Genomic DNA, 15,965 nt, shown 5'->3' with positions numbered 1-15,965 from the left:
CTGAGTCATAATTCACTTTCTACCATTTTTATGCCATCATTAGTCCTTCATTTTTTATTCATTCTAAAATCTGTCTAAAACTTTTCCCTTTTTAAAATTCCCTTCTTAAGCACTCCAGATACTGTTATCTTGAGATGCAAGAACATTTCTGTTTAGTTCTCTGCATGTTGTGAATGTTCATCTAACACTGAAACTTAGTCTCATTATTTATTGTGGTGTCATATGATGCAAAATAAATTACAGAATATTAAAAAGCCACTACTCCAAATGCCTCTTCCCCCATGTCCCCCCCCTCCTCCAGCAATTTACCCTGTGAAAATAAGACTTACTAGTACTTCCCATCTCATAGTTTAAAGACAGGGTCACAGGTTCTGTGGTTATTTCCCATTTTAGGCACCTTAGTTTGGGCTGTAGATTTACCAAGTCTCGACAAGAGAAGTGCATTAGTCAGCAGTGAAACCCTCAGGTTTGAGGCTTTTCTTGGAGCAACTCTGCTGGCTATACAGGAAACCATAGGCTGCCTTCATTCCTTGTTCAAGTCTGTCTGGAACCTAAATTTATCAATGTGATTACTTTTTTCACTGAATACAGAAAGTTGAGGACTTAGGTTACAGTCTCCTTAACACTAGAATAAGTTTTACATCTTTTGTCTGAAGACTGTTACAAAAGCCACTGGTAAAGTCATGATGTATTTTTAAGGTAGTGGTTTTTCTCTCACCTGCAATTTACTTTTTCTAGAGCTGCAGCCCTGGAACAGTTCAAGTCTCTTGGTGCTGAGCCTTTGGAAGTAGATTTAAAGGAATCTGGAGAGGGACAAGGTGGTTATGCTAAAGAAATGTCCAAAGAATTTATCGAAGCTGAAATGAAACTCTTTGCCAAACAGTGCCAAGATGTTGACATTATCATCACTACAGCACTTATTCCAGGTATGTTTTATGTGAAAAATGCTAGTTTTCATTTATATAAATAAGTTTGCATATTCTGGAGTTGCATCTCCATGGAAACAGAGGGGTTGGCGAATTACATCTGTGTGAGCATTTACCTTTACCCTTTTGTGACAAAAGTCCTGGTTTTAGAATGTGTCCCTTTTTTTTTAACAACTTTTGTTTTCATAGGCAATCAGTCTGACTCAAATACCATCATGTTTCTTTTACTATAAAGGAGTCTATAATAATAAAGTAAGAATATATAATTCTCTTACATATTTATTGCATCATTGCTACTTCTGCTATACAGTTTGTGCACTGAAACAAGTCTGATTGAAATGGTACTGTCTTTTGTAATTGAAACATAGTAAGGTAGAGGTTAGATTTTAGTGCTTTGTATGGCACAATGTCTGTAGTTTAACAACTTATATTGTGGCCATTTTTTTGTTATGACTGGAATTGTAAGATTGGATAAGACTGTTGGTTTGCTGACAGAACTGGACTTACCTTTGGTAGACTACCCATGCATAACTTTTTTGTATGCTTTGGAGCAGGATGTTCTAGCATCTCCTCTGTCTTTATAAACAAACTTTCTGTGATTTTTTTTTTTTTTTGTCGTAGGTAGTGATTACTTGAAAATTTTGCTTACAAAATTAAAGTTTATATATAGAGCAAAGAGAAGTCATCTCCTAAGTTCAACACATAGAAAGCCGTATTTTGTGTTTAACTTGCTATACCTTGTTTGTCAGGCAAAAAAGCTCCTATCTTGTTTAACAAAGATATGATTGAATCAATGAAGGAAGGTTCAGTTGTTGTGGATTTAGCTGCAGAAGCAGGAGGAAATATTGAGACTACAAAGCCTGGAGAAATGTATGTTCATAAGGTGAGCATTTTAATCTGCAGTTCATTCTTGGTTTGCCTGAACTTCCACCATGTTTTGTAAACTGCGTGCTGAAAATGAGTAGCTGAATTTTCAACAGTCTTTCAGCTGCTTTGGGCTGAAGTAATCTTTTAGATTTGTGTTTGGTCACTATTCATATGTACACCAATTTGAATATTTTAAAAGAAACGAACACCTTTGTGTAGTGGTAATTTGGTTGTTAATGGATATTACATTAATTCTTGCTACTTAAACTTCCAAGTCCAGTGTTTGTCTCTTCTGAGTTGAAGGTGGAGTTTGATATCTATTTCTTGGTCTACCTAAAAGACACAGCAGTAGCAATAGGTTTTTTGACTTTCTTATCACCTCCCCTGACTGGATGTTAACATTCCCTGTCATAGGTAAAGCTAAGCAGGTTCAGACTGTCAGTGTACTGTACTTCAGTACAAAGTATCTGGCTTACTCAGTACTATTTCAGCTTCAGGAGGGTGCTGGCTTTGCTTGTCTTTATCTTCAACAACATGCATGTATCTCCCATAGAGTATCCAAGGCTTTTGGAACCCAAAGTAGATGTAGCATAAATTGGTTCATTAAAGTAAGCAGGTTTGGTCTGGGCTGAACTACTTTGGTTTTGCTCCAGTGTTCATTTGCTCAGTTGAGAACTTGTCTTTCTACTTTTTGGGTTTTGTTTTTGGTACTTAACGGGAAATCTCCTAACAATTACAGAAATCTGGGTGATGAGATTTATAGTAGCGGATTTCCTAGGCTGTAATTTGGTAATGCAAGGATTATAATGCCTTTATTTGGGAAGCCTGTAGGACACTGCTGCCATGGTTGTCATTGACATAAGCAGAATTCTGTTTGTATATATCGAAGAATCACATGTTGCATTTGTCTTTGTGGCTTTCTAGGCTTTTGATGTCATTGGTTAAAACCTGAAACTAGAGAATGTAGAAGAGAAGTAAGCAGATACTTGCATGAAGAGTTCATATGGAACACTTTTAGTCAGAAGAGTATTACCACTGGATTTAGTGTACTGGCTCTGTGCTATGGAAAATAGCAGCAGTACAGAACTATTAGGATTGTGCCAGAACATTGCATTAGGAAGCCAGAGTTCTGGAAGCATGCATGGGCCTTAGCTGTAAGTTGTGGGAGCACTGTTTTAACACAAGCCTTCTTTGGAACACCTAAGTGTGTATGCCAGCCTCCGTTTCCCATTCCTTCCTAAAGCCTGATATCCCTTAGTTTTTATTAGTTCTGTAAGAAGTGAGGATATATTAGGTTACATTTTTTACATATGTATGAACTCAGACATATTACTTGCACCACTCTGAGGGAGCTCTCTTCACTCCACTGGCACACAGAAAGTTATCGCCAGTGTTTGCCTTCCAGAAAAACTGAGAAGATGCCAAGCATTAGGCAGATCTACTTAAACTTCCAAGTCCAGCGTTTGTCTCTTCTGAGTTGAAGGTGGAATTAGATATCTATTTCTTGGTCTACCTAAAAGACACAGCAATAGCAATAGGTTTTTTGACTTTCTTATCACCTCCTCTGACTGGATGTTAACATTCCCTGTCATAGGTAAAGCTAAGCAGGTTCAGACTGTCAGTGTGTACCTGACTGCTTAAAGAAGTTAGGTTCTGAGAGAATGGCAGGATTTGGAGAAGACAAGCTCTTGCATCGGTATGTCTTCCTCTCTGTGAAGTCTTGTTGCTAACAGAATTTAAGGTTTTGTATTTGACCATGTTGGATTGTGTAGCTATTGTGAGTAACCTTTCCCTGATTTAATAGTGTCAGAGCTGCAGGTAGCTGATTTAGTTGAGGTTATAAACAGAAATAAGTGAAACAGTTTGGATATGTATTTCCAGAAGGATATACTGGAAGAGATGATGGTTTTTCAGAGGTTGTACAAATCCTTATTATTTTACTTGGATTTTTTTTTCAGGGTGTTACACACATTGGGTACACAGATCTGCCTAGCAGAATGGCTACTCAGGCCAGTACCCTGTATTCTAATAATATTATCAAACTTCTAAAGGCTATTAGTCCTGACAAAGAAAACTTCTACTTTGATCCAAAAGATGACTTTGACTATGGGACTCTGGATCATGTTATTAGAGGAACTGTAGTAATGAAGGTAAGCCAGTAAATGTTCTCTTCTTAATTTGTGAATACAGACCTAACATCATTTTTGTCTCTTCAAAATACATTCAAAGATACTGCATATCAACAGACTTCAGAGGTGACTTGAGATGGAGCATGTGGGAAACTCTGTGTTTATTCAGCTGAATATTCCTCTGTCTCTTAGTTTTGTCTTCTTGTCAAGGTTAAACCTAATGTGTTTACTAATGAAAAATAGGAAAAGGATAAAGGTTGCATGTTTCATGTGATAAAAACATAGCTACTTAAAACATGTTTGAGACTTTACCAGACCAAAACATTCTTCCAGAAAAACATTTTTCCTTTTTTTGTTTTTTAAATAAGTGTTCCTTTTATAGTAAGAGAAAAAAAAGGTGAAACTAGAATATGCAGAATACTTTAAGCTTTATCAGAAAATAATAAAATAAAAACTCAGGGCGGCATTGACTTCAGCTCTCCCAAACCACTGAAGTGGTGTGTACAGCTCAGGGCTGATAGCTCCACAGTTACTCCACAGAGGCCTGAAGAACAACAAGAAATGTGGGATATCAGCCTTGGTTCCTATCTGAGGTCTGGGAAGGCTGTGATTACAGTTCACATCTATAGCAGATTTTGTTATTTCCAAGACCTTGTTTTATTTTGCATAGATGTTTTCCAGTTCAGGAACTTTATCTCTTTGTTTTTCTCTTGTTTCTGCTTTGAAGCCTTGTGCTGTGTCTTTACCAGGTGCGCTTGGACACTAATGTCAAATCTTGTTTGAAAAATGTGTAAACCAGTATGATTAACTTGGTCATGCCTTGCAAACTTCTGCTGATGCAGAAAAGGAACCTGTTGTGGACATGGCTGTAGGATGTTAGCACTTGCCTGAATTGCAGGATTGGGAAGAAAAGGCTTCTTTAAATACTAAGTATCTGCCACGTATAACTGTATATAAGTGATGTATAACTGTAAATATCTCTTGTCAGGATGGCAAAGTGATTTTCCCAGCACCTCCACCAAATAACATTCCTCAAGGAGCACCAGTGAAGCAGAAGACTGTAGCAGAGCTGGAAGCAGAAAAAGCAGCTACTATTACACCTTTTAGAAAAACCATGACTAGTGCATCTGTATACACAGCAGGTAGGCAACTTCCAGAGCTGGAGAATCAATGTAGAGTACTCCCCATTTTGCTAATATTTTTGAGTGACCCATCATCTAACTTGTTCAATTGAATGGCTATTTGGGAGAGCAGTTGAATGGCTGGTGTATCCTGGTGCAAAATCAGTGTAATGTAAAAACTGCTTGAGAAGGAAAATAAAACTTCAGAAATTTAACCAAAAGTCTTGACATTTCAGCAAGTGCTGATTCATGCTCTGTGCATATATGTGTGTTTGGCTCTATTCAAATATTAGAAAAATGCTTAAAATTCTGAAGGACTCCTGCCAGGGACTGTGCCCATACTTTGCATCAGAATCAGTTCAGTGCCTTTGCTTTCTTCAGATTTTACTCTACTGTGTGAGACTTACATGTCCACAATCTACTAAAGTACCGGACATAGGACATTTGCTTTGTCAAATAAGCATTTGTTCTTCATTTCATTTGTTACTCTCAGTGCATCAGAACTTCTGCATGAGGTAATTAATGAATTCAGTAGTCTTAATTTTAATCCCTGTTCTTCGTACATATGCTTTGATACATCCAAGTAGTATCTCAACATAATTGTGACTTCTGCATTTCTTTTCTATAGAACAGGAGAGTGACAGGATTCAGTGTTGGTGTGGAAACCTATCTGCTGCATTGTGTGCATGCATAACAAATAAGTGTGGATTATATTTATGGCTTCACTTTCTATTGTAAAAGAAACACTAGCACCGAAAGAACTTTGTGTATTTGACAAAATGATCCCCCTGATTTTGAAACTAGTCCATGCAGAGAACTCCATTTTGCTTTTGTGTCAGTACTAGGCTCCTATTGTATACAGTTTAAATGTAAGAAGTCACTGAAAAGTCACATAGTTTTCCTGTGCTTTCCTTCTAGGTTTAGCTGGTATGTTAGGGCTGGGAATTGTAGCACCTAATGCTGCTTTCACACAAATGGTGACGACATTCGGCCTCTCTGGAATTGTGGGGTACCACACAGTGTGGGGTGTGACTCCTGCTCTGCACTCCCCACTCATGTCTGTGACTAATGCTATCTCAGGTAAGTGGCTGTCACACAGCTGCTTGTTGTCTACTTGAAGCAGGCCCAACTTCTTTTACTTTAGACATGTCTGCTAATATACCTTTTAGAATGCCTAAGAGCCTAGTATTACTGTGCGTGTTTGAGTTTCATAAATAGCAAGGACACCTGAAACATTGTATTTCTGAGAGTATGATTTTTTTCAAAAGAAGGGCAAATGTGTTGCTGTATACTTTTAATTTTCGTAAGTAATTTTTTACACTTGACCTGTTTGCTTAAAAGTTTGTTTTGCTTGAAGTGCTGCAGTCTCCTTTCATAGACCACATCCTTCGACCCATCTCTCCAAAAGGTTGCCCTGAAAATAACTTTTTTTTATCTTTCATAGTTTTTTACATTCTTTTATTCATCTCCTCAAACTATGTGTTGTGAGAGAGGGGGGAAAAAACAAAATAAATCCTAAAACACCCATAAAATTCATAATTCTTATAAATAAGATTTTATGTGTCTGTGTTTGGCTATATGTGGCAGGTTACAAGTCCGATATACTTTGATCGTTAAAAGCAAAGTTTCTTTTATTGAACAAGTACTTGGCTAACTCTGTGCTTGAGGCACTGTTCTTCAAAACTACATCCACATAGTATTTTTTTTCTTTTGAAACATGTTTGTATTCCTGAAAAAGACCGTGGTAGTCTTCCTTTAAGCATCAATGTGTGAAGTAGGGGTCAAAATTTGAGTTGACTGGTATTTGTCCTGCAGTTGAAAGGAAACTTCTATAGGTATAGAATCTTTTAAGGTTACACAGTAACCTTTTCCAGTAACACTTTTTTCTCTTTTAAATAGGTCTGACTGCAGTTGGTGGGCTGGTACTAATGGGAGGACACTATCTCCCTGAAAACATTTCCCAAAGTCTAGCAGTGCTTTCAGCCTTTATCTCTTCAGTCAATATTGCAGGTATGAATGTTAGGCTTTATCCCAAGCATACTTCAAGTACTAGTGTAATTTTAAAAATTTCTTCTCTCTCTTTAATTGTATAATTCCAGAAATACTAGTCTGAGAATAGAATCTGAGAGCATTTATCAATAAAAACCCATCAACCCTCCAATTTTCACAGTAGTTATTGTAGATATTTTGCATACCCTGAGGAGCAACCTTTTTTTAGGAAATATTTAAATGTGCATTTTCCTTTTGCGGTATCCTTTGGATGATGATTATATACAATGTATTTTCCTGTATAACCCAAGATGGTAGTGGATTTGTACTTGTATTCATTTTCCTACTTGAAATATATACTAGTTGCCTAGAATAAAAGTCTGTTTCCTTAAGCTTCAGAAGTCCCAGCTTCAATAATAAAAAAGACAAGAAGGTGAACAATGTGACTTAGAAATACCACTTTTGCTAAAGTAGGTGAGGTGAACACAGTCATAAACTACGATATGTCCTACAGTCAGTGTAGAGTATGGAGCCAGAGCAAGTCCTCCTTTTCTTCTGGAGTTCTTCCAAAGGCTAAAAGAGACAGCAAGATCTAACCCTGATTATACTTTGTTTTCTGGTGGTTTTCTAGGTTACTAGCTTTATTGATTGCTAAATTGTGTGGTAATATGGTATTACTAAATATTTCTCCTATATCTTGGCATGTGCTTGATTTCAGATTTTATTTTTTTAAGATTGCTCCTTTACTTTGTCCAGGTGGCTTTTTAGTTACACAGAGAATGCTGGATATGTTCAAACGTCCCACAGACCCTCCTGAGTACAACTACTTGTACCTGCTCCCTGGTGGTGTGTTCATAGGAGGCTATGCAGCTGCTCTCAGCGGTGGCTATAACATTGAACAAGTAAGAAGATAATTTTATGGCTCTTAGCCCAGTGCTCAGTGTTATGTTTCTTCATGCCTGTTCTGTTGAGGAGTAAATAACAAATAATCTAAGGTCTTTCCATCAGCTGCATATTCCCACAAGGCCAATCTGAAGCTGATTAACTGTAAGATTGCCGTCACAGAGCTAACATACTTTAAAAGCTTTGTTGTTGTTGTTTGGTTTTGTGTAAAGTAGCAGGTGCTTTTATTTGTTGGACTGTTTTCCTAAATTACAGTCTAAATACTACAGAAACTACAGACATCAGTCTTTAATTTAAATGTTTCTGGAAGTTCAACTTGGCATGACAGTTAAAAAAGGATGGGATCAGTTCTCAGCGCAGAGGGATGTACAGGGATTTGACCTATAGCACCTTTTATAGTAAACTTTTGTTTGCATTTGTTTTAATAGTAAGAAAAATCAATCTGTATTGCCTTGTGTGTTTGGAAAGAGTGAATCCAAACATACAGTTATGGCAGGGGCTTGTAATGTATTTGTGTTTTTTCAATTATCTGGATATATATAGCTCAGTTCATGTAAGTTTGTTTATACTTTTTGAAAACAGCAGTTACAGAATGTCATATAATCATTAATATAAGAGAAGACCTTTAAGATCATCAAGTCCAACCATCAGCCTTGCACCACCACCATGGTCACTATAAACCATATTCTCAAGTACTACGTCCACAAGCTTTTTTGAACACTTCCAGGGGGAGTTCCAGTGACTCCACCACTTCCCTTGGAAGCCTGTTCCAAAGTTTGACCATGCTTTCCATGAAAAGAAAAGTCCTAATATCTAATATAACCCTGCCCTGGAGCAACTTGAGGCCATTTCCTCTTGTGCTCTCACTTGTTACCTGGGAGATGAGACCACTTCCCACCTGGCTGCAACTTTCTTTTGAGGAGTTGTAGAGAGTGATAAAGTCTCCTCTGAGCTTCCTTTTCTCCAAACTAAACACCCCGGACTCCTTCCTTATCAGACTTGTGCTCCAGATCCTTCACCAGCTTTGTTGCCCTTCTCAGGACTCACTTCAGCCTCTCAATGGCCTTCTTGTTCTGTGAAGCCCAAAGCACATTCTGCATTACAGTTTCTTGACTTCAATTAAGAATTGTCACTTAAACACATTCTGGAGAAATCAGCCCTTTTGTGTAATAATTAGAGATTATTAATTAATTAATAATTAATTTATCATAATAAGTAAATAAATAACATTAATTAATCAGAGATGTTTTTGTTGTAATTTGTTGCAATGCAATTTGTTACTACTTCATATTGATGGTTTTCTTATTTTAAAGGTGATGTATCTGGGCTCAGGACTGTGCTGTGTTGGTGCCCTGGCTGGTTTGTCTACCCAAGGAACAGCTCGTCTTGGAAATGCTTTGGGTATGATTGGTGTTGCAGGAGGTTTAGCCGCAACTCTTGGAAGCCTTAATCCCTCGCCTGAATTGCTGGCACAGATGTCAGGTGCAATGGCACTTGGTGGGACCATAGGTATGTGTATGATGAACTAACAATCATGTGTTCCATGCATGCATACATGGAAGCTGTATATACATAAAATACTGTATAGCTCGCAGGTGAATTGACTAGCTGACATTTGTGGCTTGTGCAAAATTATTTTGCAAATGTGTGAACAAAATATCATAACTCTCAGGGCTTTTATTAATGCTTCAGAATGTGATAATGGGCTGACTGGTGGAAAAGCAGGAGCACATCATCTCTGATAGGGAAACTGTGTCCAGAGGTAAATGATCTTGCCCAACTTCATACTTCAGTTCCTGACTGAATACTGCCAAGTTCCCTCTTTCACACTGTGTGTTTGTCACAGAAATTAATATCTCGATATTTAGTGAAGCTTCTTAGAACATGATATGCTTTAATCTTTCTATTTTTCATTATTTCCCCCTTGCACAAAATACACATATGCAGCCTTCAGTTCAATGCCATAGTAATTTCTAGTTGGAACAGGCTTGTGTGTGTGTATTCATTGCACACTGAACCATCCTGTACTAATTTCTAGCTGAACAGATTGGTTGTGTTTTGTAAGATTTCCCTTCTGTTTTCAACTCTCAACAGGTCTGACAATTGCTAAACGCATCCAGATTACAGATCTGCCTCAGCTAGTGGCTGCTTTCCACAGTTTGGTTGGTTTGGCTGCTGTGCTCACCTGTGTAGCAGAGTACATGATTGAATATCCTCACTTTGCCACCGATCCTGCTGCAAACCTCACCAAGATTGTGGCATATCTCGGCACATACATTGGTGGAGTGACTTTCAGTGGCTCTCTTGTTGCATATGGAAAACTTCAAGGTGAGACCTTCTATTTAGAATTAAGCATCTGTTAAAGGGTTTTTCTTCCCCCAGAATTTAGCTCTACTTTTAGACTGCTGTGTAAGTAGAAAGAAACATTGCATTTCGCATCAGATAAAGGTTTATATGTTTGATTCTTATGAGTGCACTTTTTTTGTTCTAATTCTGTTTAATTTGTGTACAGCTTTAGTTATGAAAGGTTGTCTTCGGTGCTTGGGCATATTATTACCATTCATTACAAAATCGTGTGAACTTTGCCTCAGTTCATCTTGTCTAGAAATAAGTGTTGCTTTTGTGTAAGACTATCTGATGCTTTTTCTTGAATCAATTTTATTGAACTTGGATGATCATAACTTTGTATTTCTGAGCAGACATTTTAATTGAAACTCTCATGTTGCTGGATTCAGTGAGCACTGCTAATACTTCTAGGATTTTGTTCTTAGCATTGCAATCTTCCTTAAGGTAGGCAGCTTGCAGTATTAGTTGAGGCTGCCTCACTTTAAACCATTCAGTTCACTGTCTGTTTACCTACTGCACAAACTCTATGCTCCATGCCTCTTGCTGTTTTAGTAAGTATGCTCTCTAAGTTAAATGCTCACTAATCCCTGATTCTTACGCATGTGAAGGTTTCTTTATTGCATTTATTTTTGGTTTCGTAAGCACACAGCTTTTGAGATGCTGAGGTAATACTTGTACTAAGAATTTCAGGCTAAGAGCTTCCTATTACTAATCCTGTTGTTAACTTTGCAATAGTTCCTTTGGGAAACATCTGTTTGCTTTCTTCAGTGTTTGTGAGACCAGCCATTGAAGCAGGAAGTATGACAAGGATGGAAACTTGTCTTCTCTAATAATCTTTTGAAAGATTTGTCAGTAGTTTCTGATGTATCCCTGCTAAGTAGTTACTCATTTATTTCTTCTCAGTTATTTTTTTCTCTCCTTATTGTACCCCCTCAGTGATTTGTGCACATGTCCCTGGTGAACTTCACTGCCTGTTTGAGCCTGTTCTCCTATTTCTGTTTATTTTTTTTCTCCCTTGCATTTTCATATCATCATGATATGAAATATGAAGCTTGTCTATACTATTGAACTACTGATTCTATACTATGGAAAAGGGTAGTAAGTCACACACTTTGACTCCTCCTGCCTGACACCATCAGTTCACTCTTTCCCTTGAATTTAGCTGAATTTAAATGAGATGATGTTATTTCTGATGTAAGTAATTACTGAGAATCTTGCATTGTTTCAACTCTTGACATGTTGTTTGGAAAAAAAAAAAGCCTAGTGAAATAAATGTGACTGCCTTTTTAAACTGAATCACACAAATACTGAATCCCCTTTTCCCCTCAGGTTTCTGCCAATGTGGGAATCTGTGGGAGTTCTGTGTGATTGAGGGTAGTGGTGAAATTAATGCATTTGAAAGCAGAAGTGTTTTATATTTGGTATTATCTGTGTAGTCATATTTTTCTAAGCACACAGCTTTTGAGAGACTGAGATAATCCCTGTGTAGAAGTTTTAACTAAAAGCTTACTACTACTGCGTGTCATATTCAACATACAAAGACCATACAAAATGAAAGGACATTTTTGAAGGAAAAATAGAAAGGCTTTTCAAAAGGAAAAGAGATTTGTGTGACTGTTCTGGAGCACTTCAGTGAAATTAGGAAGTAAACCAAGTTTAAATGGGACTATTTGAGAATTCAGAGGAATTTTAAATGTGTTGCAATTCTGAGTCAGCACAAGGTGTCAGTTTCTACTAACTTGTTTTGTCTTCTGCCCCTCCCTTTTTCTCTTTTTAATTTGTCTTTTGCTGAGTTATTCAGTCTCTTCTGAAGGCAAGACAGGCTCCCCAGAATGTACATGTTCATGCCTGAAAATGCATTTGATTGCAGGTATCCTGAATTCTGCACCTCTGCTCTTGCCTGGTCGACATGCATTGAATGCAGGATTGCTGGCTGCCAGCATTGGTGGGATGGTTCCCTACCTGATTGATCCCAGTTACACCACGGGAATTACTTGCCTGGGTTCTGTGTCAGCACTCTCAGCTGTAATGGTAAGTCAAGGAATTGTAGAAAGTGAAGCAAGTAACATGAGGAGTTTATTCTCCAGTTTTGCAAGTTTCCTCTTCAAGGATTATATTTTGCCAGCCTGAGTCACAGTGGGCATGGTGCCTGCCAGTGTGGTAACTTGCAAGTAGCAACTGACTTTTCTAGATCTACCAGAACTGTTCCAGAGAGCTGGAATGCATTTATATAATTCCTTTTTGCAGCTATTGATTAATGAAGCTTTTTCTGAAATAATGCTTTGTCCTATAAGACTTTTTGGAAAGTTAATCCTTAAAATACTTCAAAGAGCTCTGGGTCTACAGATTATTATGATAACTTCTTAAGATTACTCGCCTGTGTAATTTCCCCCATTCACTCACACCAGTGTACACAAGTGTTGCAAAATTTGCCCTGAATATTGCGACATTCTGTAAACTGAGTCTTGCAAAGACTGCTCAGTATGAACTCCTTAATGGTATGAACAGTTTCATGGCGCTGGTAGGATATTTTTGCAAGTAAAAAAATACGTGACTAAGCACAGGATGAGGACAGTGGGGTACCTTCCTGTACTCTCTAAAACAGCAGATTTGGTAAGTCCACTCCTCAGGCCACAGCTTGAATACTTACACTGAAAATACTTGAATAAGTTCTATGTAACTTGAAAATTGCCTAGAAAAGTTGTGGATGCCCCATCCCTGGAAGTGTCCAAGACCAGGTTGGATGGGGCCCTGAGCAACATGATTTAGTGGGTGACATCCCTGCCCCTGACAGGGCAGTTGGAACTGAGTGATCTTAAAGGTCCCTTCCAACACCCACCATTCTGTGATTCTGTATTTATTTTTCAGTGCTGCAGGTAGAGTGTCTTGTCTGGGTGTCCTCCTTAGTCACTGCTGACACTGAAGTATTTTCTTTCCTTTCCAGGGTGTCACTTTAACAGCAGCTATTGGAGGTGCTGATATGCCTGTAGTTATTACTGTCCTGAACAGTTACTCTGGATGGGCTTTGTGTGCCGAGGGCTTTCTGCTGAACAACAACTTGCTGACCATTGTTGGTGCACTCATCGGCTCCTCTGGGGCCATCCTCTCTTACATCATGTGTGTGGTAAGAAGTCAACAGAAACTGTGCTTGTTTGCTGAGTAACGAAAGAACTTTTTAAACCATGTTTTTTAGGAAGATAAGCTATTGGATCTCAAGCTGCTAGGTGTTGATAGACTAGAACATTCTTGATTGAAACTGTTGGAGCAGATATCAGTCATTTTTCTTTGGTTTGGTCAGAGACATATCTCAAAACTGAGGGAAGCCCCTTGCATTCACTTGTGCATTAAGGGTTTGAATCTGGGCTCAAACAAGTATGATTACTTGTGGTCAGCAATTTATTTTTTAGTCATGTACCTCTGAAGCGTGGTTAAATTTAAGCTAAATTTAATACATAGCAGGAGATACTTTTAAGTATTGTGTTCGTTTAAAATGCTGTTAGTCAGCCAATAATTTACAGTTTGGTGTTTGGAGTGCAGGAAGATACGCTCTTTTCTTCAGAGCAGCTACTTTGGAGTACCACGGGGTGGCAGCAGGCTTACAGGAATTCAGTGCTGATGTGACTGTGTGTTGCAATCTTGAGCTTCTACTCGATGTGTGAGTTGTATTGCATTGTTAGTAACGACCTCCCTTTTTCTGGAACATTTGTATAAAAATCTTGTATTCAAAGATGGAGAGATAGTGGTTTAAAGAAAACTGTTCACAGTGCAGTGGTTTAAAGAAAACTGTTCACAGTGCAACAGCTGCCAGCCTCCTCATTCTCTGTTGGGTAATTCTGCTTCATTTCTGCCCTTGTACTCTTGTATGATCAATGCCACTGTTCTCCTGTCTGATATGTTTTCCTCTGGTCAGCTCTGGCTGTCGTCTTTTACTTCGTCTCCACTAATAAATAGTATTGTTACCATGTTAGGAATGCCCAGCATCATTTTTTTCATCTTTCTTGAGGAAGAATTTCAGAAAAGCTTAAAAAGGTATTCTTGTGCAGCTACATAAAAGTGAGTTCCAATGAACAATTCCAGGTATGAATTTCAAAGAATCTTATTATTTCTTGAAAATTTTTTGTCTCCTTATCAAAAGGAAATCAAATTATGTAGCTTATATATTTAGTTGTATACATTCAGGAATTTAGTCCAAATCAGTAGAAAAATAGTGCTTATGGGTAACACGGGTATGAAAACTATGTTCTTTAAAGATCAAATTCTTGTAAATCTTAGGGAAAATATTAACTGTTTGGTACGTATCTACCAGTAATCCATTCTATACCTAATTTTTCTTTTACTGTCTCCTTCTTCTCTTAATATTGCTCACCTCTCTTAGTACTCACAAGAGAGTTTTGAAATTGCAACCAACTTGCAGTTGATTGGAAGAACCGAGGTAAATAGGAAGCTTAGGGGAGTAGTTAGCATAATAGTTATGCAGTGACAGAGTGGCTTTCCTCTCTTTCTCCAATTTCAGGAAGTTTAGTTTCTGAAGTAGTATTCTAGAAATCTTGTGCTGCTTTATATAAGCTTAGACAACTAAAGTTCATCAACCAGTAAGATGAAAATTATTTTGTATGATTTCTGCACAATAAGCAGAACAACTTGTTTCTAGCCCAGCAAATTTTTTTCTGCTTTACTTCCCTTAATGGAGATCATTACTTTTTAAAGCATTTTTATAAACAAGGGATTCACTATCATTGTCTTGAAGCTGCATTTCCAGAGAAAGAAATGCTCAAGAGTTTCAGTAAATTCTGCTTTAGGTGTTGCAACCTCTCCTAATGATGCAACAGTTTTCCCTTCCCCTTTTTTCCTTCTTTTTTTTTGTTTGGTTTGGTTTGGTTTGGTTTTATTTCCCCCTATTATTTAGTATGATTTCTGTCAAAACCATTATATATATTGATACTTATCTAGTACAGGTGAGAAGGTATTTGTGGAAACATCTTAATGGTTGAAACTATATTTTTATAATATTTTAATTTACTTTGAGAGATAAAACTTAATCATCCAAAGCCAGTTCAGCTAATCTCCTAAAGCTTCAGTTGATAAAATTGGCCAGTATGTGTTTAGATAACCACTTAGTTTTTGTGTTCATATGTGCTTGATTTTCCACCTATCTCTCTGTTGTACCTGTTAGTAGGGGGAGTTAAAGACAGAAAATTTAACTTCAAAAGCAAAAGCCTGTACTGTTTGCTCATCCTGTGAATTGTGACTCTTCTAAGACACCAACACAATACATCTTCAGAACACTTGATGGTTAGCATGTCTTTGTCCCTCCTTTTTTCCCCAGAGGGGAAACTTGATGATTGCAGTTCTGGTATTAGAATCATTATGGGATGGGCAAGAAACTTAAGGTTGAAGAGGAGCCATTAACTGGGTGGGTGAAACAGAGCAAGAGAAGGTACAAACTGTGTTAGTGTTACAAATTGTATGCTGGCCACTCATGTGTACTAGCTGTGTAGTTTCTGTGGGCACAGTGGAAGCACTTGCTGTTCTCAGGATTCAGGTGTTCGGTTTTCCCTGGACTGTAAGCTCCTGACCATTGTTACCTGTCTATGCACAGCACAGAGGGCTTTCTGCCAGTTGTTGGATTATCAGTGAATGATGAAGCCTGCACTTTAAATCTCTGTATTTGTGGTCTGTGGTGG

General features: G+C 37.8%; 1 protein-coding gene across 2 annotated transcripts in view; it reads left to right on the top strand.

The window, feature by feature from the left end:
- Positions 1 to 15,965, top strand: part of NNT (nicotinamide nucleotide transhydrogenase) — a 42,560-nt gene that overhangs the window by 12,178 nt on the left and 14,417 nt on the right. For both annotated transcript variants that reach the window (XM_032097573.1, XM_032097572.1), the window contains exons 7-17: positions 739 to 926; positions 1,676 to 1,809; positions 3,752 to 3,943; positions 4,911 to 5,064; positions 5,962 to 6,123; positions 6,943 to 7,053; positions 7,789 to 7,934; positions 9,249 to 9,444; positions 10,030 to 10,263; positions 12,152 to 12,312; positions 13,226 to 13,405. In XM_032097573.1, coding sequence (XP_031953464.1) covers positions 739 to 926; positions 1,676 to 1,809; positions 3,752 to 3,943; positions 4,911 to 5,064; positions 5,962 to 6,123; positions 6,943 to 7,053; positions 7,789 to 7,934; positions 9,249 to 9,444; positions 10,030 to 10,263; positions 12,152 to 12,312; positions 13,226 to 13,405 — 1,858 coding nt within the window. The remainder of the gene's footprint in view (positions 1 to 738; positions 927 to 1,675; positions 1,810 to 3,751; positions 3,944 to 4,910; positions 5,065 to 5,961; positions 6,124 to 6,942; positions 7,054 to 7,788; positions 7,935 to 9,248; positions 9,445 to 10,029; positions 10,264 to 12,151; positions 12,313 to 13,225; positions 13,406 to 15,965) is intronic.

Source organism: Corvus moneduloides, chromosome Z (assembly GCF_009650955.1).
Source record: "Corvus moneduloides isolate bCorMon1 chromosome Z, bCorMon1.pri, whole genome shotgun sequence".
Taxonomy (NCBI): domain Eukaryota; kingdom Metazoa; phylum Chordata; class Aves; order Passeriformes; family Corvidae; genus Corvus; species Corvus moneduloides.
The sequence above is the reverse complement of the archived record's forward strand: the minus strand, read 5'-3'. Positions and strand labels throughout refer to the sequence as shown.